This window comes from Neolamprologus multifasciatus, chromosome 12, assembly GCF_963576455.1.
Source record: "Neolamprologus multifasciatus chromosome 12, fNeoMul1.2, whole genome shotgun sequence".
NCBI classification, from domain to species: Eukaryota; Metazoa; Chordata; class Actinopteri; order Cichliformes; family Cichlidae; genus Neolamprologus; species Neolamprologus multifasciatus.
The window spans coordinates 10,851,100-10,875,491 of record NC_140450.1 but is presented as its reverse complement, the minus strand read 5'-3'; the positions used below and the strand labels follow the sequence as shown (position 1 = coordinate 10,875,491).

At 37.8% G+C, this 24,392-nt stretch overlaps 1 protein-coding gene across 1 annotated transcript; it reads left to right on the top strand.

Annotated features, from left to right (window-relative positions):
* The first annotated feature begins 2,497 nt into the window (after positions 1 to 2,497).
* On the top strand, positions 2,498 to 24,336 carry itga2.2 (integrin, alpha 2 (CD49B, alpha 2 subunit of VLA-2 receptor), tandem duplicate 2). Its single transcript, XM_085179195.1, has 30 exons — positions 2,498 to 2,952; positions 3,957 to 4,080; positions 5,642 to 5,751; positions 5,974 to 6,065; positions 7,059 to 7,173; positions 7,702 to 7,829; positions 8,964 to 9,112; positions 9,202 to 9,352; positions 9,772 to 9,937; positions 11,237 to 11,313; positions 11,549 to 11,687; positions 13,243 to 13,388; positions 13,471 to 13,614; positions 13,783 to 13,986; positions 14,075 to 14,205; positions 14,323 to 14,486; positions 14,942 to 15,093; positions 15,196 to 15,306; positions 15,649 to 15,734; positions 17,806 to 17,947; positions 18,183 to 18,263; positions 18,397 to 18,473; positions 18,562 to 18,645; positions 18,754 to 18,853; positions 18,945 to 19,055; positions 20,852 to 20,959; positions 21,242 to 21,355; positions 21,462 to 21,551; positions 21,861 to 21,977; positions 22,289 to 24,336. The coding sequence occupies exons 1-30, from the start codon at positions 2,907 to 2,909 to the stop codon at positions 22,367 to 22,369; spliced, it is 3,540 nt and encodes a 1,179-aa protein (XP_085035321.1). The 5' UTR covers positions 2,498 to 2,906; the 3' UTR covers positions 22,370 to 24,336.
* The last annotated feature ends 56 nt before the right edge of the window (positions 24,337 to 24,392 follow it).

Here is a 24,392-nt window from a genome sequence, read left to right as displayed (position 1 = left end):
ATGACACAAAGAGCACTTGCATTTCTGAAATGACTTTCTTTAACTTGGGAAAAATTAAAGATACTTTAAAAGAGTTTAGGAGTTTGGTCCTCAAATTTCAACAAGTGGCTGATAATGTTATGATCTGTGTGCAAGTGCTATAAGCAGGAAATAAATGAGATGTGCGCTCAGTTTGTAATTTGCAAGTGTGAAGCAACACTGTGGATATTCATGAAGCTTCAGTACATTGTCTAGAGAAACAAACTAGAGAATGAGACTACTGACCTGACTTTAAATGGGAATGTATGTTTCTGGTGGAAAGTTGCTCATTTGACAGAATTTTAGCGACTCACATAGAAAGACTTTTTGAGAATATATTATTTTGAAATGTTTTGACTGTAATCACAGGTGTAGTGGTGCTGGCACAAATATGAACAAATAGTATCTCAAACCCTGGAAAAACACACAATAAAACCAAAACTACCTTTTTATGATGTAACAAAGACAAACAAATAAGGAAAGCAAGTTTACGTTAAAAAAAAAAACCACATACGTGTGACGGCGGGCTACCTCATCCTGTCAAACAAAAGGCTTGGCCTGTGATTACAAATCGTCTCCTAACATCCTGACCAACTTGGAATGATTCATGAGCCGCCTTGGAGGGGATTTTCAATGACTCTCCCACACTGCCACATTCTGTATGTGCCTGACAGGAAAATAAACTGCTAGCTCGTCTGTTTCAAGATCCTTCCTTAGATTGTTTAGCATTACTTAACAAATTTAACTCTTTTAAAACCTTCGATACCGCTTTTGTAAAATAATATTTATAAATAAAGGATATAGCATCCTGTTAAAGGTGGGACCCTTTAACAGATGCAGTTTGCTTTGTATATATGAGACCGATGAGTCAGTTATTAATTTTGGGAAAAGTTGCACTTTCAGTTTCTTATCCCAGAAAAGAAGCCTGCCACCTTCCAGGAACGTCTTCGCATCACTACTACAGAATTTCTCAAACTTGCCAATTTTGAACTCTAAAGGTGCTCCAGCTCAACAGATGTCTTACATTTGTCATGCTGTGCAAACAAAGAAGGTAAGAGAAAGGTTTAACTGTGAATACTGGTATGCATTGTTTCTTCCAGTCTTTGTGAAAACAACTGAGTAAACTGATATAAATAAAGGAGTGGGGGCGGAAGCCTGTTTCCCACAGAATATTTGTTTCATTTGCTTTACTGCTTTAGTAGTTTAATGAGCTACATAATGACACTGTCTTCACATTCTTACAGTTGGATCACACCTTTGGTTAACAGAAGAGCTGCTATTAACCAAAGGGGTTTAGCCTTATGCCAAAGCCTTAACGTCTTATGTCATTGACGCCTAACTTTCATTTAATATATGACGTGAGGAGGAAACGTTAAATGATGTTCAAATCATATTTTTTTTCTGTTCCAGTGAGTTTTGTGACTTTTGAGGATGGCAAAAGAGAAGCATCACGATATTTTAATGTTGGAAATGGGACAGGGTTTAGCAAAATTCCTGTTTCATTTCATTATTAAGACAAGCAATTATTCTGCATACTCTTGGGCCTCATGATTTAAGACCAGTCAAATATTCAATATTTATCACCTTAAACCACTGATTCTAGTTTACGTTTCAATCAAAACAACAACAAAAGAAAAAATTGAAAAACAGAAGTATGTATTTACCACTGGCCTCTTTATCCACAGCCCACAGGAAGTGTACTAACATTATAGCTCAGCTGAAGAGGGAAACTATGACTACCATGAGCCAATCTTCAAATTTAAAATGAGGCTGTAATAGAGTCCACAGACTCTTGACTACTATTTTCTTGACTAAAAAGTCTACATTTCCCAAAAATACAATCTAAACCCATCACTGCCTGACAAAGATATTTCACATTCCACAACCCCTGTTCACAAGGCAGGCTTTGCTTTAAAAATATCTAACTGACACGAAGTCATTAGGGTCCTTTTCAGACCTACTCTAGACCCAAACACTCAGAGTCTGAGTCAGGCTTCCAAGTTAAAGTGAAAAAAAAAGTTACACAACCTAACTACTATGAGTTACTTGCTCATTAAACATTATGACATCAGAGGGGGTAATCATCTGTCTGGGGTATACTGCGCAGAGAGCTCCGGCCAAAGATGTTTCTAAGTGAGCAATTTGGAAAAAACCGCTCTTTCAACTCTTTCACCACCCTGACCATTGCTTTATGAAAGGCCTACGTCATTGTTTTCCAGTTAATATAGAAAGGCTTTTGGTTACTCTTCAAACATATCTCATAGAGTTTTCTATTGTTTGGGCATCATTTTATAGCTTCTGGATATTTGACATTTCTTAAGCTGCCCTGTCATGAACATAACTCTCCGCTCTGCAGTGATTTGTAAATACAAAGAGTATAGCTCGAGCTCAGGGGGAGGAGACGTCTCAGACTGGTCTCTGTTAACTGATTGATGATAATTGCTTTTTATTTGTCAGCGGATGATTTAAGTGTTGTTAGTCCACAAATAGCGAAGCCCTGGAATGATGATTAAAGGGGATTAAAATTAAGGGTGACGGGTGTGGGCTTGTTTGGAACACTCATATTTCCTTTCCTTATGTCTCGGAGATTTCATCTCTAAAGTAGTGGACTTTAAACTGGACTTTGAAATCTGCCCGAGGGACTGCTGTCTGCTCTTAACTTGGTTTCGAGTTATACAGAGCTATAGCTTGAGCACACCCCAGACTGTAAGTGGTCCAGTTCCTCTGAGTTTATTGCTCACTGTTTGAAGGTACTTTCTGTGTGTACAGGTAAGCGGAAGACAGAGCCATATTTAGACTGTCCCGTGCGTCACCGCTGACTGCGCGCTGCGGACTGTTTTGACAAGTGCGGGACTTTATTTGTTCACTTAAATGGACTAACGGTGAGGATGGAGCACTTCTGGCGGAATACTGTATTCACTTTAATTGTCATAAGTAAGTACCAAACTTCTGTTTTGGACTTTAAAGATGTTAACACATTTTCTTTTCGCCGCCACCCTTTCAAGGGTGATAAACAATCCTCGCCGGGAAAAGCGGCGATTTCATAGTTTTTCAGAAGATCTTGAAGAACATAACTGATACAGCTCAGAAGAAGCTGTATCAGTTATTTGATGTATATTTAACTTCAGCCTCTGAACGGTTTTTGCGCATTTTGAACATATTGCAAAACGTGTGAATTTCACCGGATAATTAGCCAGGAGATTATTTTTAATGAGATTTCCAGCATTTATTCGTCTCCTGTAGAAATAATATCATAGTCAAGGCTCTACGTTATGTGGATCATAAAGGAAATAACTAATATTTTCACATACTGCTCGCTATCGCTGCCCTCCAATGTGTGGCAGCTGTGGAGCAGAACATGACAGACATTTTTAATCCGGTCCTTATTTCTGTTCCTGTTTCAGTTGTTATTCATGGTTTTTGGGTTGTGCACGGGACGCAGCGAGCTATTTTTGTGCTGCAGGTACACAGGCGTGGCAAGACACAAGACTGGTGAAGGTTTCGTGAATCCTCTACCTGCTGAGAAGGGAGAGAGGCAGGCTGAAAGCTGAGCTCTGCTCTGCCTGTATGGGCTTGTGGGTCTATTGCTGCACCAAAATATTCTACCTGAGGGGATTCAAATGGATGTGTTTGGGAATACAGCCATCTCTTTAGAAACAGACTGATCCGTTACAGCTTCTACTAACTCAAACTTCAACTCTTCGTGAAATGTATGAACTCTGAGTGTGTGAAGCTTTTTAATCGTCTGCCTTTCTCACTGAGTTAAGGGGATGCGGTTTTTAACAGAGCATGAGCCACAGATGCCTCAGATTGTTGCTGAAGATAAAACTGAAGCTGTACTACTTATAATCCTGCTCTGACATCAAATGCAATATGAAATGCAGATAGATATTTGTGTTGTCACACTGTGATGTTAATTCCTCTTTCCCCTCCACCAGCTGACAGTATCTGGCAGGCACAGTCCTTCAACCTTGGTACTGCAGGTGCCAAGATCTTTAGTGGAACAGCAAAAGAAGAGTTTGGTTACACAGTCCAACAAGTGGAAAACAATCAAGGCAAATGGTATGAATTTCTGTCACAACATAAAAAAAACTTCTTGAATCAAAGAGGCTTCAGTGTCATCGCCATGTTTTCTTGTCTTTAATGTTTTATAGCAAAAATATTAAGCTGCTATAAGCCTTCAAGCGGTGTGCATATTACTTTGCAGTTTTCCTAGAAACAGCATTAAAAGTGGGGGAGATAATGGCATTCACAGAGGACAGGTTTGAGGTCCTCGTTATCAGCCTGCATGCTACAACAGGCTCATTTTGGTGTTGCGCAAAGAGTCGGACGTGCATCACAGAGTGATTGGCTCCAAACTGACTTAAAAGCTTCAAACAATTGTACACTTGAGAAAAAAAAATCCTGTTGTTGTACACAAACTAATATCTTTGAATCAGATAGTGCGCGTGCAGTCACATCATGTTATTTTCAAAAGAATCAAGTTGGAAATGACAGCCTATTACTGCAAAGAGATGGAACTGGAAATGTTCAAGCCACTTACTGGCACACAAACAAGTCTCCACACTGCTACGCTACCACCAAGTTGAAGCAAGTTTTCAAAGCAATACATTCCATTGCAAAAATGCAGTTACAACAGTAGTTTCAAAAGTCTTAACTATTGAGTCAACAGTTCACACATTATTTCGTTTTTAAGTGATGCACATGGAAACTGCAGTGGCCTTAGCTGATTTCATTCCGTGCTTTAAAAAGCTGCACTTTGTTGTTGTTAAACAGCTGTTGTTCATCTACAGTTCTCACACCACTCTTATAAGGGTTGTAGTGTGGAAACGCTGCCATTTCATTTCCTGTGGTATCACTACTGAGGTTGAGCATTTTCACAAAAACATGAACATGTAACTAAACATGTGCTGATATTACCTGTCATGTATAACAGCTGATAAATATTGAATAGGATACAGACTTTTTTTTAGCCCAAAATGTTTAATTTTGCACGTTACTATACTGTTTTAAACCTTCTTCGCCAATTTTTATTATACATGTGTAACAGTAAAGCAGTAATAAAATTCATTACTGTTTAACATTAGTTAAACAGTAATAACAACTAGGTGTCTGACTGTTGTACACTCTGAGTCACCATTTGTCAGAGTAACTCACTGCCTGAAGGAGTGACCTATTTGCGTAACTTGGAAATACAGAATCTGATAAAGACTACTGATTGCACGTTGCATGGTAGTCTGCAACAGGAGATACACACAATTACACATCATACCATATATGACAGAAGGATGAGTGCCTCTTCCTGTGCCTTGTTGAGCTCTAGATTTTGAGAAATGTCTAAGTAACAGCAAGAAAGAGCTGGATGTTGTGGGAATAAAGTACATGAAGTGGATATTTTCTGTTTTAACTTTGATGTTTGTTTTAAAGAATGAAATAATTGAATTATCCACGTATGTTATTAAAAGAGCAGAAAAACTCAGTGCTGCAAGTTCATAGAAATCAGTTTTCTGTATTTTATGTGAAAATGTTTGTGTTTTTGCGAATACCAGAATTTCCCATACGTAGGTAAAGCTTTAAGGATAACGCCAACAGTGCATGTTTTTCGGGTTTTTCTTTTTCCTAGGCTCCTGGTTGGTGCTCCTTGGAGTGGCTACAGTCAAAACAGGAAGGGGGATATTTACAAATGTCCCATCACAGGATCCAGAAACAGCTGTGATAAGCTCAATCTTCAAGGTAAGGATTTTGATGTTTGTTTCACAAATAAGAGGCTACATTGCAGAGAAACACACAAGAAGTTTCCAAATTCGTCAGACGTAACAGTTAAATCCAACAAAGTTGTAATAACTTCATATATTGAGCTTTTAGAAGCTTTTTCTTCAGGTTGTAGAAATTCTTGATGAGAACTGTAATCTGAACAGTAATCTAATGATGTTTTTGTCACTTTTTTTTTTACAGATTCTGTCAATGTTCCAGAGGTTAAAAATGTCAATGCCAACATGTCACTGGGTTTGACTCTTACTCGAACGCCTGGTGACAATGGTTTGACGGTATGTTTGTTTGAGTGTGTGCAACTTCACACATATCATAAAAAGGAAATAACACTATATCACTGAGCATAAGGAGAGCTATTTCCAGTCTATATGCTCAGTGATGTGTTTTTATAACCACCACAGTGACTAACACTTTCTATTCAGTTAGGCCTTTACAACACAACTCCTTATTCGTTACTTCATACATCACAGTTCTAATAAAGACCTTATTAATGCCTTATTCACTATGTTTGGCTGCTACTACACCATTTCCTTCCTATTATAAGTTGGCACACACTGTGTGTGACTCACTCCAGTGATAAAAATATGGGTGGTCTCTTTGGGGAGCTAATCTAAAAAAGCAGAGCTGGTTGTTTAGATTGGATTGTTAAGAAGTTGTTGTAGTATGTAGTATGTAGCCCATGCTAGATGAGCCCATGACTGAGCTGTGTACTGATATTTGAAGGTAAATATGACCCTTAAGAAACAATACAACAATACAATACAATACATTATATCTTGACAATACAAGATATAATTAAGAATTTCACTTTGGTCTCTGAGTTGCAGCCAGAGACGGTTTGAGGATCTAAATTCAAGGTTCATGAGGAAGATACAGAGTGTGTATGAAAGTGCTTGAAAGTGGGACTTCCACAGTGATGTAAAAATAGCACCCATGATGAAAATTTAAGTGCACAGGTAGATGACCTCGAATGAGAAACTGTCCAAAATGATCAAAGCATAATATAATATTTATTGTAGGGTCTTTAAATGACAATATAAAGTGCCTTGAGCCGACTGTTGTTGTGATTTGGCACTGTTTAAATAAAACAGAATTGAACTGATATCAACTGAGGGCATTAGTTGATATCACTTCACCTAATGTTGTGTTATATATACTGACGGGAAAATGTTCATACACAAGATATCACTGGAAACCTTTAAAGATACTCATAACAACAAGCTTCCTTTAAACGTCCTTGTTTCTTCCTCTGTGGTTGGCTGATACAGACATGCGGTCCACTTTGGGGTCAGCAGTGTGGCACTCAAAACTACTACCCAGGAGTATGTGCCAAATTGGATCCCGTCTTTCGGCCTCAACCTGCCTTTTCTCCAGCTGTCCAAAGTAAGATGTTTTAATATGCTGTGTATAGTTCATTATCTTTCTTATAGTGCTTGCCTTTTCATGCAGTATTCCCTCAATACTAACTAAAGGAAATACAGCCTTTTGTTAATCTATAGCTCTTTAATTACCAGTTTCAGATAGATCCCGGTGCTTCTGGAAAATCTGACAGAGATCTTACAAAACATTTTTAATTAAAGACTAAGTTTGAAATATTTTTTTCTCCAGACAATGTTCTTCATTTTTCAAGTTCCTTCGTGTTTCATTGTTAGTCATATCTTTTGGTTACCTTCTGTTTTACTGTAAAGTTTGTTTTGTTTGTTTTCTTGTGGCCTTGTTGTGGTTTTGATTCCTGATTTTGTTTAAACTGTTGAAAGACACGATAATGTTAACAAATGGTGAAGTGCAACTAGGAGTTAAATACAACATATTATACCAAGCAAGTGTCAGAGCTCAAGGCTGTGGCTGAATGAGTGATAAATAAATGCATTGCATGAGCACAGTTTATTTAATTACTACTGACTTTTTCAGAGTGTGGAGGGCCGATGGACATTGTGATCGTTTTGGATGCCTCCAACAGCATTTTTCCTTGGGAACCCATTGTAGAATTCCTGAAGAATTTATTACCCGCTCTTGACATTGGACCCCAAAGTACACAGGTAACTATGCAACTAAAGCTGTAAGTCAATAGTTTTGACTTACAGCATTGGTAAAAAAGAAATTACATCCACTTTCAATTATAAGGTTTTACATCTCAGGACATAATATCCTTGTAAGAATCTGGTAATGTCCTTACCAGAACATAAAATTAGATAAATACAACCTCAAATTAAAAAACAAATTACAGTTTACATGATGTAATAACTGAACAAAAACTAGGCCAAAATGCTGAAGCAGTGTGTGAAAATGTATATACAGACCATGAATCAGTAATTTGACCACAGATGACTTTATCAGTCTCTCACATCATTGTTTGAGGTTTGACCCGCTCTTTTTTACAAGGTCGCTTTAGTTTATTGAGGTTTGCAGGAATTTGTTTAAGCACAACTTTCTGTCCTCTCACATGATTTCAGTCAGTTTTAGGTCAGTCTGTTGAGTCTGTTGTAGATTTGCTGCTGTGCTTAGGATTGTTGCTGAACGCTGGTACGCATAAATTTGGTCTGTTGCATGACCAAATTTATGCGAAGCTTTAGCTGTCAGACAGCTCATGTGGCTGCGAAACCAGCCCAAATAATCACCCCTACATCGCGGTGTCTGTGTCTAGTTGTACATAAACTTTAATATTTAACACACGAAATGAGACCAGAATGTGAGATGGAGCTCTTGGTTTATTTTGCAGTTTTTCTGAGCATTGCAGGTTTGACCTTGGGTTGAATGTCAACTCCCAGATTGGCAGCTGTCTTGAAGGTTTTAGACAAGTGGATAATCTTTTCCATTGTAGACTGATGGATTTCAAATTGTTTAGCAATTTTAAACCTCCCCAGATTGGCGAGTAGTAATGTTTGCCTTTTAAAGATCATTCCTGATGTTTCCAAGCAAACTGCCAAAATTTCCTGTTCCTACTTACCCTCTTAATTTATATGGAAGCAGTTAGAGTATACTTTTTCCACACACAGGATTCAAACAGATTATTTTTTATAATGTCCTGATATGTAAATCCCTGTAATTGAAAAAGGGGACGCTTTCGTTTCCACATGACAGTAATTAGTCTTGTTTCTTTCTAGTTTTCCTGTTGTCATTATTGCCACTGTCTGTAATTTGATGTATAATTTTTTTAAACATTATTATGCCAGGTTGGCGTCATCCAGTATGCCGTGAACCCCAAATTTGAATTCAAACTGAATCAGTATCAGAACAACAAAGATGCTATTTCTGCAGCATCTAACATAAAGCAGATGTATGGGGACATGACCAATACCTTCCAGGCAATTGAGTTTGCCAGGTTAGTTGATTTTTATCACATCAGAATCATGTATTTGTTTTATTTATCCATAAATAAATCCAATATCCTGCTTTGTCCTCTCCTTTCAGCACTGCCGGTTTTAGTGCTCAAAACGGCGGCCGACCAAACGCTGCCAAAGTAATGGTGGTTGTCACTGATGGTGAATCACATGACTCATCTAAGACAAAAGCAGTTATTGCCGATTGTGAGAAGAAGGGCATTACCCGCTTCGGTATTGCAGTAAGTGCTCATCTACCATTTACGCTGATTATTCATGTGTAAAAAGTATGATCATAACACTGAATTTCAGGTAACCAAGTCACATATTTAAGATAAATTTCCATGACTTGACTCATACGTATTATGTAATGGTGACATTTCCTCATTTTCTGCATTTAAGCATCCTTTGTTTTAAAGAACTGCTCACTTTATGTGCAAACTCTGACAAGTGTTTGAACTGCTAGCAAGTATAGTTCACCTTTCTAACTTGTACTTGCTAACTGCACAGTACTGACCTGCATTAAATTCCTTTTCTGATGGTTTATATTTGCTCATTAATTTTCTGATTTGATTTGTTACTTAAACCTCGTTATATTTACTTTGTCCAATCTGGAAATGCTGTTTTGTTTTTTGTTTTTTGTTTTTTTTAAAAATAATAGGTCTTGGGTTATTACACAAGAAATAACATCGACACAGAAAAGCTTATAAGTGAAATCAAATCCATCGCCAGTTCACCCACAGAGAAACATTTCTTTAACGTATCTGAAGAGGCAGTCCTCTACACCATCGCTGGAACTCTGGGCGACCGCATCTTCAGCATAGAAGGTACATAGAGGATTATGCCATTTCCCAGCCTGTTGTTGTGTTTACTGTAACTATATATAACATATAGTCTATGTGACAGTGGATGTACAGCGCCATGAAAAAGTATTTGCCCCCATCTTGATTGCTTGATTTTTGCATTTTGTCACTTAAAATGTTTCAGATTATTTCCTTTATTAAGAGGAAACGCTACCCAAACCTGCCTAGCCTTGTCTGAAAAAGTAATTACCCCCTGAACCTAATAAGTAGTTGTCCAACCCTTGGCAGCAAGAACAGCAATGAAGCTTTGTGATAACTGTCAATGACTCACTTAAATCCCTGTGGAGGAATTTTGGCCCCCTCTTCTTAGGAGCATTGTTTTATTTCAGGAATACTGGAGGCTTTTCAAGTCTGAACAGGCTGTTTAAGGTCATTCCAAAGCATCTCAATTTGATTTGGAGGTGGACTCACTGGTGTGTTTTGGATCATTGTCCTGTATAATCAGCGCTTGAACTTCAGACCACGACCTAAAGGCCAAATATTCTCTTTGGGATTTTCTCGTAGAGAGCAGAGTTCACGGCTCCATCAATTATGGCAAGTCGTCCAGGTCATAAAACAGCAAAGCAGTCCCAGGCCATCATACTGCCCCCAGCATGTTTGACTGTTGATATGATGTTCTTTTCATGAAATGCTGTTAGTTTTATGGCAGGTATGTGATTACCAAGATGTTTTTTGGCAAATGTGAGATGAGTCTTTGTGTTCTTTTTGGTCCTTTTCACCTTGGAACTGGATGCCATTTTTGCCCAGTTTCTTTCTTAATGTTAAATTGTGGACTCTGACCTAAACTGAGACAAGTGAGGCCTGCAGTTCTTTAGCTGTTATTCTGGGTTCTTTTATGACCTCCTGGGTGAATCATTGGTGGACTCTTGCTGTGTCCCAAGGTTTTAGCAAATGCTTTGCAACTCTGTCCAGTGACTTTGTTTCTTATCTGTTCTTTAGATTGTGACATGATGAGTTACCATTTGAGATCTTTTAGCCTAATAAACCTTTATTTTGTCAGACAGGTTCTGTTTAAGCAGTAATCAAAAAATCATTTTTCTTTGTGTGAAAATTTATTTGATAATGTGAAACATTTACATGTGAGAAATATGCAGAAAACGAAGAAATCAGGAAGGAAGCAAATTCACTGCACTGTAGATTAATTTCATGACATGTCTTTTCTAACTTAAGATCTTAACATGTGAGTTTTCATTATCTTTATGTTACCGTTTGTTATGTTTGGGTTTTGATTCTGGTGTACACATAATGCTTTGTTCCCACAAGGCACTGGAAAAGGGGCAGACAGCTTCAAAATGGAGATGTCCCAAGTTGGATTCAGTGCTCACTATTCCAGCAAACAGGTACCCACTCAGCCAAAAAATGAATCAGATTAAAAAGGGTAAAGGTTTGTCAGACATCTTTTTTCTTGCCTGCTAAGCTGTGGAAACATGTGCAAAACCACTTTAAGAATAGCTAGTTAAAGCGGTTAGTATTTGTATCTGATGGATCTGATCCGATTTATGTTATATGTGCATATTGGTCAGTCATGTAGTGGTGTAGTGTTTGTTGCCTAGATTTTGATCTTCTCTCTTTAAGGATGTATTGATGCTCGGAGCAGTGGGAGCCTATGCCTGGACCGGGACTGTCGTACATCAAACAGGGTCACAAGTACATGTTCTCCCTCTTTCAGCCTTTGAAGATTCACTGCAAGACAAAAACCATAGTTCACTACTGGGTAGGCATTTAATTCTTTATTTATTGGACCAAATCTATAATACAGTTTGACTTTGTTAGATAACTGTTTGCATAAAACACTACAGGGATAGGTGTAATGGATGGCTATTTTTTTAATACCAATACATTTACACTACAACTGCATGGCTTTGAAAGCCACATTGGAGGCCTATGAATTTATTACATATAAAGTTTTTATGTTTCACTCATTTCAGTCCAATCGTTGTACTTTTCAGGGTAGAGCCTTTGTTAAGCAGCTTAGCACAAACCTGAATCATTCAAGCATAAAAAGGCATTTAACTCAAGGGATGAACCAGTACATATAGCAGACAACTTAGCAAACACTGAATTTTAAATTCTATCGTTGCCCACTGTTGTTGCTCGCAGCGTATCACAAACAAACACATAATTTGTTCCAATTTCTTTAGTCAAATCCATTAAAGATGCCAAATATAGCACAGTTGGACATTAAATAATGAAATAATGGCAAAATAATACAATATTTTTGCAACAACTAGGTGATTTGCAAAGAGCTATTAGCCTTTGTAAATCCAAAATTTGATCTCGTGTTTACAACATCATAGACTGGCCCGGTATGAATTTGCTTTTTCAGTTGTATAAGAAAATGAACTGTGAGACAGTGTGTTAAGCGTGTGATGGCATCCCTAAGTGATAGCAATGAATATTTTAAAACAAACACCAAGATTCTCAGTTTTGCACTGTGGTTAAGTCGGTTTCCGCTCTGAGAAGTGGCAACCTGAGTCTGTGTCTGAGGCAGTGCAATATCTCTGCTGCAACAGCAACAAGAGACAGCTAACTCCTCCCTTCTCTCGACTTTCCTGCACCAAGTCTTCCTCAGGTTCTTGTCCAATGTTAAGGTGGCTTTAGCAGATCACGCTGCTTTGCAACAGCTGCAGGAGTCCAGCGCGTTGCTGAATGCAGATTATTGAACCAATCAGGCATTGGGTTGGAGAAATACTGTGCTGTGATAGGGTTGCACAATTAGGGTAGAGGTGGTGCCCTTTTTGTTTTGTTTTGGGGGTTTTGAGATCAGGTTATATTCAAAAACATGTCGGGGCAAAAAAGACACCTGGGCTGAGGTATGCCAAATTACACAAGAACTGGACCAGAAATGAGTGGCAACATGTCTTATAGAGTGATGATTTAAATATACAGTGGAGATGAGGAGAGGGGTACAACAGTGAGTGTCTACAGCTGTAGAAGAAGGTGGTGGTTCTGTCAAGATTTGGGGATGCAGTTCTGCCAATAGTTTTGGGACTCTCATCAAAATTGATGGCGTTGTGAACGCAGAAAAGATTTTGATCGAATAAGTCAAATAAGTCAGGCCAAAGTGCGCCTGACTAGAGGTCTGAACAGCCAGAATAACTGAGAGCACCATTGTTGTTGAATAAATGTAGAAGAGTAATTATTAGCAGGATTAATTGAGGACTTGAGTAAATCTATGTTATTGTTCTACATTCTGCCACTTACCAAGTAAGAATATGTAAAGAGTTTATCTGTCAGTTAGTGAATGTTCTCTTTATGTTGCTTTCCAGGTTACTCTGTCACCACAATGCGTGTTGGACCCAACGAGTACTTTGTGGCTGGTGCACCTCGTTCAAACCACTCTGGACAAGTTATCGTCTACACTGTCGATGCTCAGAAGCAATCTCATATCATAGACTCGCAAAGAGGAAAACAGGTACTGATCTGATTCAAGATGAGTGATTCATGTGACGTGAATCGTAAGAATCAGAGTTAACCGTTGTTAATTGGTTTCCCAGATTGGCTCATACTTTGGAAGCGTCTTGTGCTCTCTGGATGTAGACAAAGATGGGACAACAGACTTCCTGCTGGTTGGTGCGCCCATGTACATGAGTGAGCTAAAGAGAGAGCAAGGCAGAGTCTTCCTATTCTCTGTCACCAAGGTAAAACTAACCACTGACTACTATTTTAGTTCCATTTTGTGGTATGGATTTCCTGCACAACAGTGCAAAAGAGATTGATCGACATATGCAGCTTCTTTTATAGATTTGTTTTTAATTTATATGTTTAGCTTCATCAGCTGCATACAATCTCCATCTTATCTTCTGAAGGGCATACTGAACGAGAAGGGATTCCTTAAGGGTCCACCCCCAACCATGGATGCACGTTTTGGGATGGCCATCTCTGCTATTCCTGACCTGGACCTAGATGGTTTCAACGATGTTGTAGTTGGAGCACCGCTGGAAGAGAAAGAAAAAGGTGTTATTTACATCTACAATGGAAAGAGGGACATGTCAGGTGTAGACTTCTCACAGGTACAGTACATATTACTAACATTTTTAATAACAATACCTTTTTACATAACATATGTATGTGAACATAATGTTTTTTTTTTCTTTTCAGAGAATTCTTGGCTTCAGCCTGGATCATCAGCTGAAGTACTTTGGAAGGTCTCTAGATAGCTATAAAGATCTGAATGGTGATGAACTCCCTGATATCTCAGTGGGGGCCTATGGCAAGGTGGTGCAACTCTGGTGAGTTAAGCAAGTGCAACTCAGGGGAAATATTATGGTTTAATATTATGATTTTCTACACTGTGTTGCTTATATCAGTCCGTGTTTTTAGTCATTTCAAACTGAACTTTTTCTCAGGTCCCGTAAGGTGGCATCTGTGACAGTTAAAGCTTCTTTCAATCCTGATAAAATCAACATTTTCAACAAACCCTGCAACATTAATGGTCGCATGCATTCATGCTTTGACACCAAACTGTGTTTCACCGCTGCATTTAGACCTGCAACGCCTGCTGGAACTGTCGGTAAATATATAATATGTACACATGTGCACTCCTTTTTAAAGTAATAGGCTTGAAGGATTTTATACCAGACTAACATAGAGTTCAGACACTTATGCAGATGTTTATGACAGGGTTTTTTTGTTGTTTTTTTTTAAAACAAGCTTAGTCATAAATCATGATTTCAGATACAGAAAAATCAAATAACAAAGGCAGAAGTTGTAGGTATTTGGGGACTGGCTCAGTCTGAGTCAGCCTTGTTGTTTCTCTTTTCACTCTAATTTTTGGTAACTGGGTGGTGGCCCTATGCTTACATTAATCAAAAAGACAAGTGCTGTAAGTAACAGGTTTATCATCTGATTCTCAACAGGAAAGCAAATCAGTCCATTTCCAGAAAGTCTGATCAAGATAATCCAAACACAAAAGATTGACTGAAGGGACAAAATGTGCCACACATAGTTTTTGCTTTGTTTTTTCAGACATAACATACACTTTGACTCTGGATGCTGACTTGCTGTCTTCAAGAGTGACATCAAGAGGAATGTTTGTAAAAAATAATGAACGCCTTCTGAAAGATGTGAAACAAGTGCCATCCACAGGCCTGTGTCAAGATTACAAAGTTTATGTTCAGGTAGTGGATTGTGGATATATTACACTACATTTTTCCCCAGAATAGGTGTGAATTATTTCGAAAAAGATCCCTTAATTTGTTCATACACTTTGTATTCAACAGGAGACACCAGACTTTGACAACTCCCTCAGTCTGAAAGTAGAAATTGAACAAGCGGATCCAAATGCGAACCCTGTCCTTGACAAATTTTCTGAAAATGCTTATCAGTTCTTTGTAAGTATTTGACACGCTGCACATGTCCCTGATTCTAAGTTTATTATTATTATTATTTTCCCCCTCATGCTATGCCTACAGGAAACAAATCAAGTGACAGAAGACCTTATGACGAAGCTGTAAAGTTGTTTGTACGTCATTTTAAATAACATGTTTTACCTGTGAGATGATTACTGGCTGGTTTCAGTAAGTCATGCTATGCTGTTATTTCCCAGCAGCATGATTAAAGCTCACCCAACTTAGCAGACATGTAATCATTTCCGTTTATGATGTCTGTTCTGTTGGAAATGCGGTTTTAGAAAAATGCAATTTGCTGAATTTGCTGCCGTGTCGTTGTTTTAGATCCCCTTCACCAAAGACTGCGGCTCTGATGAGGTGTGCAACAGTGATCTAGTGCTGAGTGTGAAGACAGATGCAAAGATATCCGGGTAAGAAACACTGAGCTGGACAAGGTAAAATATGCCATGTGCAGGGATCGTGACACCATGTGCCGTGAATATTTTTGTTTTTTGAGTTTACGGGTAAAGATAGGACCAGTTTTGTTTTATGAATCTACCTGATGTGTAATGGCAGCCACAAGATTGTGTGTGGCTGTGTTTTGTCTTTTTGTTTTGTTTTTTTACTATTTGTGTGAGTGATAATTGTGAAAGGCCCTGAAAACAATACATCAATAAAACAAATTATATGTAATTGTGGGACCAAAATTTACAAACTGTGTATCAAGTTTTGTTCAGTAACATTTATAAACATTTGTAGTTCTTTTTCCAAGCAGAGACGTCTCCTCCTACTGGCAATTAGAAAAAGTTCAGGTTTAAGGTACTTTGCATTTGCTCTGCCTTTTAAAACAGGTGGCTACATCCTTCTTTATATTTGAAGCATTTTTTTTGCTATGATAATAATAAATCTTCAATAACTTATACAGCCCAACTAATTTATCAACAAGCCAGTGTTTGCAACCAGTATTAGCTATATGTTGATCTATTGGTATCAGCATTTATGAAGACTGATAAATGAAAATGATCAAATTAAATAGGCAGTGGGAGAAGCGTCCTGCAAACATGCTTTGAGTCTTGATGTTGCAAAGTTTTTCCATGATGGGAAAACTTCCCAGTGATAACACGTGTTTGTAATGCCACAAACTCTTAGCACAGTAATGAATAATTAGACATAACAAATGTTAGGCAAATCTGTTTATGCTTCATGAAAGAAAGGAAAGAAATACTGGCTAAAATGTCAGAATCTCAGATTTTTAAATCACCAAATATTGGTACTGGGCTTAAAGAAACGAGTTTATAATAGATTTTTTTCTTCCTGAAATGTTAATGCAAAAGTGGATATAAAACGAACGTGTTCATAAACCTAAGAACTATTTAATGTAATAATCTCTCTTCCAGTCCCTAAATCAGAGATGTCAAACTCATTTGTTATCAGGGGTCGCTTTGATTTTATGTGTGCTGAAAATATTCTTTCTGTCAGTGTGAAATAGCTTAACTGTGCATTTAATCTCTCAGATATCACAATATGGGAACCATACATCTATTTATTTTATATATATGTATAATAAAGAAATATTGCGTAGTTAAAGAAAAAAAAATCAGTCAGCACAACTCTTGGTTTAAATTGTAAGAAATAAATGTATAAAAAAAATTACAGAAAGCTGGTAGCTCATTGACCAGAGTGTCCTATAAAGTAGAAAAGTTTTGTTAATTCAAAGCAAATTAATTAATATTTTATGGTTTATGGTGGACACATTGTAAAAAAGCAGAAATGTATTTTTATTATTTTTTCATTACTGTGCTATGATGGCTGTGGAGGAGATCAATATACAAGCTTTAAAATGTATGAAATTACAGTTTCAAAATTTATGTGTTTATTCACATTTTCCACATTTTGTCCCGCTGGCCGATTGAAGTCTTTGACAGGCCAGTTCTGGCCCCCAGACTTTATGTTTGACACCCTTACCCTACATGTTATAGTCCAATAATATTGCAATACCAGCCAAAAAAAAGCACCTTTGTTTTTCTAACAGGGCTGAAATCTTGGCAAGTGTAAAGTAACTATGTGCACCATAGAAGAAAGAAATGCTTTTAACTCTTAACAAACGTTACAAATGTTTCTCTGTTTTACAAGTCTGCCTTCATTGCTTTATTGCACATATTAGAGCCCATAAAATTGCTGGATCAGACTCTGAAAAACATAAAATATTTTGACTTCTCTGTGTATTAACTCACATGAATGCGTAGGAAGGACTTTATAGACCGTACTGCAGCATTTCAATGTATTTGTGGTTTTGCAGCTAGTATTGGTTTCTCTTAATCTTAAGAAAGGCAACACAAAACTGTCTAAGGTGGTAATTGTGATTAGGTAAAAGAAATCACCCTTAATAGCAAGCAACTTTTAGGGAAATAAAGGGGTAAACAACTTTAAACTTTCCTTCTCATTCTGAAAAATACTCTTGCTGTTACATGAAGAAACATAATTTGATCTCTTGTGTTGCAGCTCAGCACCCAGTCTGGTAAGCCCTAACAGCCGAGAGCTGTCATTTGAAGTTGTTGTGAAGAACAAAAAGGAGAATGCATACAACACGCAACTCGTGATAACTTTCTCCAAAAATCTTTACTACTCCTCCATCTTTCCTCTGGTAAGCATGCCTAATAAAAACTACTTATGTTTACATGATGCTAATGTGAAAAACAACATGCTGTTTGAGTAAACCTTTTCAAAAGAATTTGTTTCTTATTTTCTCTAAAGTGTATGAACAGCAATAAATAAAAATAAAAAGCAGCAAAAAATGAATATTAAAGCAAGAAAAAAGCCAGTGGAATAAAGCCACAGTCCATAATGTTGTGTACTCTACTAAATCTATGCCCTTACAGACAGAGGATGTCAAATGCACATCACAAACAGAAAAAGTTATTTGCCATGTAGGATATCCAGTATTAAGAGAAAACCAAGAGGTAAGCACAAACCCCCATAAAGGAAAAAATAATAAATAACAAAATAAAATTGTAAACTTTCTCTAATCTTTTTGGATATACATGTTTTTGTTTGTGAAATATTTGGAAAAAATATTGTGTTATTTCATTACAGATAAAATTTCGCATAAATTTTGAATACAGTCTTGATCAGCTGGAAGATAAAGCCATTCTAAAATTTGTGGCCAAGAGGTACACTGAATTATAAAGAAACTCAGCTCCAGTAATCAGCTTTATTAAAATTATTAGTGATTAATAATGTTGTCTCTTTCTTTTAAAGTGACAGCAAAGAGGAGATAGATACAGACAATGAAGTGGACTTCTCCTTTCCTGTTCAGTATGATACTGGGATTAGTTTATCCAAGTGAGTTTTCCTTACCTTAATATTTCTTTTTCTCATTTAGTCTCAAAGGGTAAATCTGAAAGCTGATATTAATGTTAAAACATTCATTTCATGTACTTTTTATTCTAGGCACCCAAATATTAATTTCTTTGTGGCAGATGCAACCACTCCAGTGTTAACAGTGAACACCTACGATGACATTGGCCCAGAGTATAACTTTAAAGCGGAGGTGCAATAAATAAATCAGTCGCATAAAATATCATCAGAATTCTTACCTTTATTTTAACAAATGTATCGTCTGTAATGCAATTTATTTACAGGTTTCTACAAGTTACCTACCCGTGAGCCTTCTATATCTGACTATTAATCTGCCAATGACCAGTAAAGGTGGAAATCGGCTCCTCTACATCACCAGCGTGGAGGAACAAACAGTGAGTTCTCAGTTTCCAAAACCCTGGAACTTTCAAGAAGATTAAAAGCTGTTTATGTCATTATCTATTTATTTTTTAAAAAGTAATGCAGAATTAGACTGCCAAAAACTAAGTCCACTTGAGTACCGGTAGGTTGTAGAGCCACCTTCAACATCTTGAAGTAATCATTTATATCAACATAAGAGACTTTATCAGTCTCTCGTGTTGATGTGGAGGAATTTTGGCCGACTCTTCTTTACAGTGTTGCTTCATTTCATTGAGGCTTGCAGGCATTCAGTTATGCACAGCTCTCTTAAGATCCTGCCACATTACTTGACTTGTGTTGAGGTCTGGACTTCTTTTGGTTTTCAGCCATTCTGTTGGAATGGGAATCAATGTCCTGTTGCATGACCCAGTGTCAACCAAGCTTTTGCTGACAGATTCACATTAGACTCTGGAATACTTTGGTATACAAAAGAGTTCATCATCTTGTGGTTTCTCCATTTTTGTTTCTTTTTCATACAACATCTGCAACAAAATTGGCTCTTTCTGTTGCTCAGAAGTCAAATTTCTTTGTGAAACCAATGATGGCATTACTCAAGGTTGGCCAGCTTCCTCTTTCCCAGCCACAGATACTTGCAGATTTAATTTTTTCTTTGCAAAATTTCTCACCAATATCACTCAAATCAAGATCATATATGTCTGCAAGTCCTACAAGCTCATCTTTCGTACAATGATCCAGAAAACCTTCATGTGGTGCTGCAACAAATTCCTGTATCCCTTCCGTGATTCAGCTTAAGGCCCACATAAACACTAATAAAGACAAAAGTCAGTGTTGCTCCGGGTCACTTCAGGTCAATGCAACATGTCCCTTAAGTAAAGTAGAAGCACCCTCGTGTTGACCTACTCCAATAACCCTGGTCTTCATGCAGATTAGCTTTGTGCTATTTAAACACTCAACCTACTAAACCAGTCAAGCCTCCAACAAGCTAGTTACTCACAACTAACTGGTGCGGCAGTGGAGCCACACCAGTGCTCCACTGCTGGCAGATGAGACTTGCCACACACTCTGTCACAATGTTTGAAACGGACTCACGCGCAGACCAGGTATCCTTGGTAAAGAGAAAGTGCGTTTATTTACAGTGAGACACCAGTTGAGAATATATATACAGTGTGGCGGGGAAAAGGGTCCGGGGTGAAGCAGGGATTAATCCAATACACGTTCTCAGTGGGTTCCAAACACACACGCTCGCTCGGGTCCAGGGCAGATCTATATACACACAGAGAAAGAAGTCCAGGTTAGGGATAGTCGCAAACTCACAGATACAGATACAGGTTCAGGTTCAGGGGGCTTGACGCTGATGGCTCAACGATCCAGCAAAGGACGACACAGGTCCGCCGTCATAAATAGTGCTCCAAATCAGCTGGGATCGACTGCAGGTGTGACGGTGAGCACAGGTGCGTGGGCCAGGGGCGGGAGCCCGTAATGAGCACCGCCCCGGCAGAGGAGAGAGAGCGCAAAGGAAAAAAAAACAAACAAAACATGTTGCCAAACACAGAGTCAGCCAGCGAGGCACGGGGACCATGACACACACAGGCCGAAAGGATGGAAGTGCAGAGCGAGTGGTCGAAGCTTAGAAATGAAAGAGTGTGTACGTTGTTTTCTGTTATGAATGTTTGTGTTTCTATTGGTTACCAAAGTTTTACTCCCAAATTTGTTTTTAACTATCGGGCTGCGTACAATTTCTTCAACTTTTACTGGATTCAAGTGTTATATCCATACAATAAATGATAGAAGGCTTCTCCTCCTTCTGCAGGGAGGTTCAGTCAGCTGTCAACACAATCTAGTGAACCCTCTGAAGATCGGTGAGAACACTCAGACTGTGTCCTTCTCTGCGGAGAGCTTCAGAGGAATGGAGAAGCTGGTCAGTGAAATATTTATACAACTGTTGCTTTTAGCAGGAAGTTATGCACAATTCCAAATTTGCACATCTGCACATCTGCACAGAAATCTTTTGACCCATAATATGGAAGAAAATAGTTTGTATGCAAAAGATGATGGTTTTGATGCACTACTTCTATAGTTTCATATTTCCTACATATAACCTTACAGTACATGCAGATTCCACCTTAAATAATATCACATTGCTTTTTTTTTTTTTGCTAATATTGAGTGTTGTTTCCTGATGTTTTTTTTTAACTAACAGGACTGCAAGAGTGCAAACTGTGAATCTATAAAGTGCATCCTCAAAGACACTAAAGTTAAGAGCACCTACTTTGTGAACATTAAAACGAGGATCTGGAACAGCACTTTTATTTCGGTAAATATCTTCACATCGATTTTAGAAAGATGGTCTGCTTTTATTATCATTACGTTTCTTAAGTTAAGTTATATTAACACAATTCGTGTAATTTGTTTTATGTTAGGCCACCTATCAGACCGTTGAGCTGACCTCCAGTTTGGAAGTGAAGACCGACAAACCTGATCTGCTCATTATCACAAACAAACAGCTGACTGTAAGATTATATTTCAGTTTTTTACTTTGCTGCTTAAATCTGACTAACATGATGCTGTTTGCTTAAAAGAGCAGCTCAGTTACTCAGTTAGTGATGAGCATACTCAATTGTCCCATCCCATCATTTTCACAATTTTGTATGCAAAGAGCAGTGTAAAGCACACGAGTGCTCTTATGTAAGAATATTTTATTCATTTTTTTTTTGTTTATTTTGTTAATCATGCCATTTCTGGTTTTATTTTAAACTATTACGCCTGGATTTGATGGAGACAGACAAGGCAATGATGTCTCCTGTTCTCTTGTTCTCTAGCTTGGGTTGAGAGTCAGCAAACCTGGAGAGACGGCCGATGTTCCAGTTGGCGTCATAGCTGGCAGTGTCATAGCTGGACTGTTGCTGTTGGCTCTGGCTGTTGCGCTGCTGTGGAAGGTATGTTTTTGTTTGTTTGCTTGCTTTTTGTTAAGATGTAGAGGAACAACAGTAGGATATGTAAAACTTAGGATGATGTACATTTGTAAAATGAGCATTTCATCTTTGCTGCACCCTCCTGCCATGAACAGATATGGATGATTTTAAAGAAATCTGCAGCTTTAAGTTGACTGATTCCAAGAATTCCTCACCAATATGCTACATAGCACATGGATATAAGAAAGAAAACAGTTAAAACAGCTAACTGGTCTTTTAAAAATCTGTGGAAATTTTCTTTTGGTTCACTTTTTCTGTCACACTTTTCTTTCTAGTTTGGATTTTTCAAAAGAAAGTATCAGCAGCTTCAGATGGAAGATGCACAGCACAATGCGCAGGGCGATGAGGTGCTGTGAAGAGAAAACCCACAGCTTTCTCTTTCTTCTGGTACTTCTCATTAGTTCTTGTAAAGTGTGAATACACTGCAGCTCTGCCACTGGAAGCTAGGCATTTTACTGGAAACTGGAGCCTCAGTGTTTCTGGGATTTAATGCTTTGCACACTTTACAGAGAATTATTATCAGTCTTTACTCTTTGTGGAGTATTTGCACTGACTTTGAAATGTATAGGTTAAAAACTGTATTTTTTTTTTTGTTGCTAACATTGGCACCCTTTTGTACTGCAGTGATTTTGAAGCCTTTGCTAAAATCTTTGGTTTGTTTCCCCTTTTGAGTTTTACACTGTAAAAGCGTCACTTTTAAGCATTACTGTCTGTTTTGACGAATTTCAGTCATCACTCTTTCAATTAGAATACTTATGAATGTAGCAATTTTGTCAAAACATTTAACTTTTTAAAGAAGGCAGTAACTCTGTAGTACAAATTAGCTTGAGATCTACTGTCATCTCTGCCACTCAGGACTGTTTTTTGTAATAGGACTAGTGATATCAGGAGCTTATATGCAAAACAGATACAATACTTATCATGCAAAGTGAGTGAAATTTGTAATTACTGTGTTAGTACTGTATATACTATAGAATCAAATCATCGGGTTTCATATTTGCATTTATATATGGAAATGTTGTTGACAACATGGGTCAATGGGATATATATTTGTGTATTTGTATTGTTATTGATGATATTTGTAAAATCCCACCAATATCACAGTTATTCAGGTATGACGAGTTTGGTAGAAAATTGCTTAAGACTGACCATTTATACATAAGTGGCTATTAGTCTATTTATTTTGTCGGTGAATCAAAGAATGGTTTCCATATTTAATTTCAGATAACAAATGTATAGCCAGACCAGGGATGGTGCTGTTAAAAACTGGATGTCCTTTTTTCCCCAGCACACAGCATCAAAATCCCAAAGAATTAACAACAAAAAGCAAAGAAAGCAGAATATTTCATAATATTTCACACGCAGCCAACACCCATGTTTCCGATTTACAGAAAAGAATGAATGAGGAGCCAAACATGTACTGGCACTACTTTACCACAAGATGGCAGCATGTTACAAATGACGTGTTGGCACTGTTATAGTCTGGTTTATTTGTTTTTTCATTACTCAGTTGATGATTTGGATGCCCCACATTCTTATTGAACTGTATTTCACAATTAAGGAGTTATATCAGTTGTATTGCTTTTCTCCTATTTTGTCTTCCATCACCCTGCTCCTCTCCTCTCCTCTGCTCTCCCCTCCTCTGACCCTGCTGGGAACCCTGCTTGGAATTGCTCCAGTACAACTGAGTTTCCCCTCAAACTCAATTAATTCCCTCTCACATTTTTGACTGTCAGGTTCTCCCACCGTTAGGTTAGTCTCTCCCTTGACTGTTTAGGAATGTGTTTCTGAATGTTTTCCTTTGCAGCAAGTCAACGCCAGTACCCAGCAGAGTCTTTAGTGTACATTTTGTTGGATCTGACTCAATGGAATATGCTATTTGTCTCTAATAAGCAGCATATTTTTTGTGAGTTTAGGCTCGAGTCTCCTTGTTGGAGAGAATATATAGAATTTGATAAATGACTGAACTACTCTGTTTCACGATTACTCATGGGCTGCGGCGTTGTGAAACAACCTTTGGATTATGTCTATATGTGTACAGGGAGCAATGTGGAAAGAGTTGATGAAATGAGATACAGTGAAAGTGTTTGTATACCTTTTGTAAATTAATTTCTCTAGCGTCTTCCACAGGTGATTGGCGGTTCCAGCCAAATAAATGAGTTATATCATGAAGGAATGATTACTCACAGATTCCTGCAGCGTTCTTGTATATCAGAAGGTTGTAGCAAATGATTTAATAACTGTTGGTCTTTTTTGCACTTTGTAAACTCTTGAGCACTACCTGCATTTCAACTATAAACTCTTTTTTTCTCTTTTTAAACAATAGAAAACTTCATCTTTTCTGCACAAATGTTCAAGGTAGATTATAGATTTCTGTAG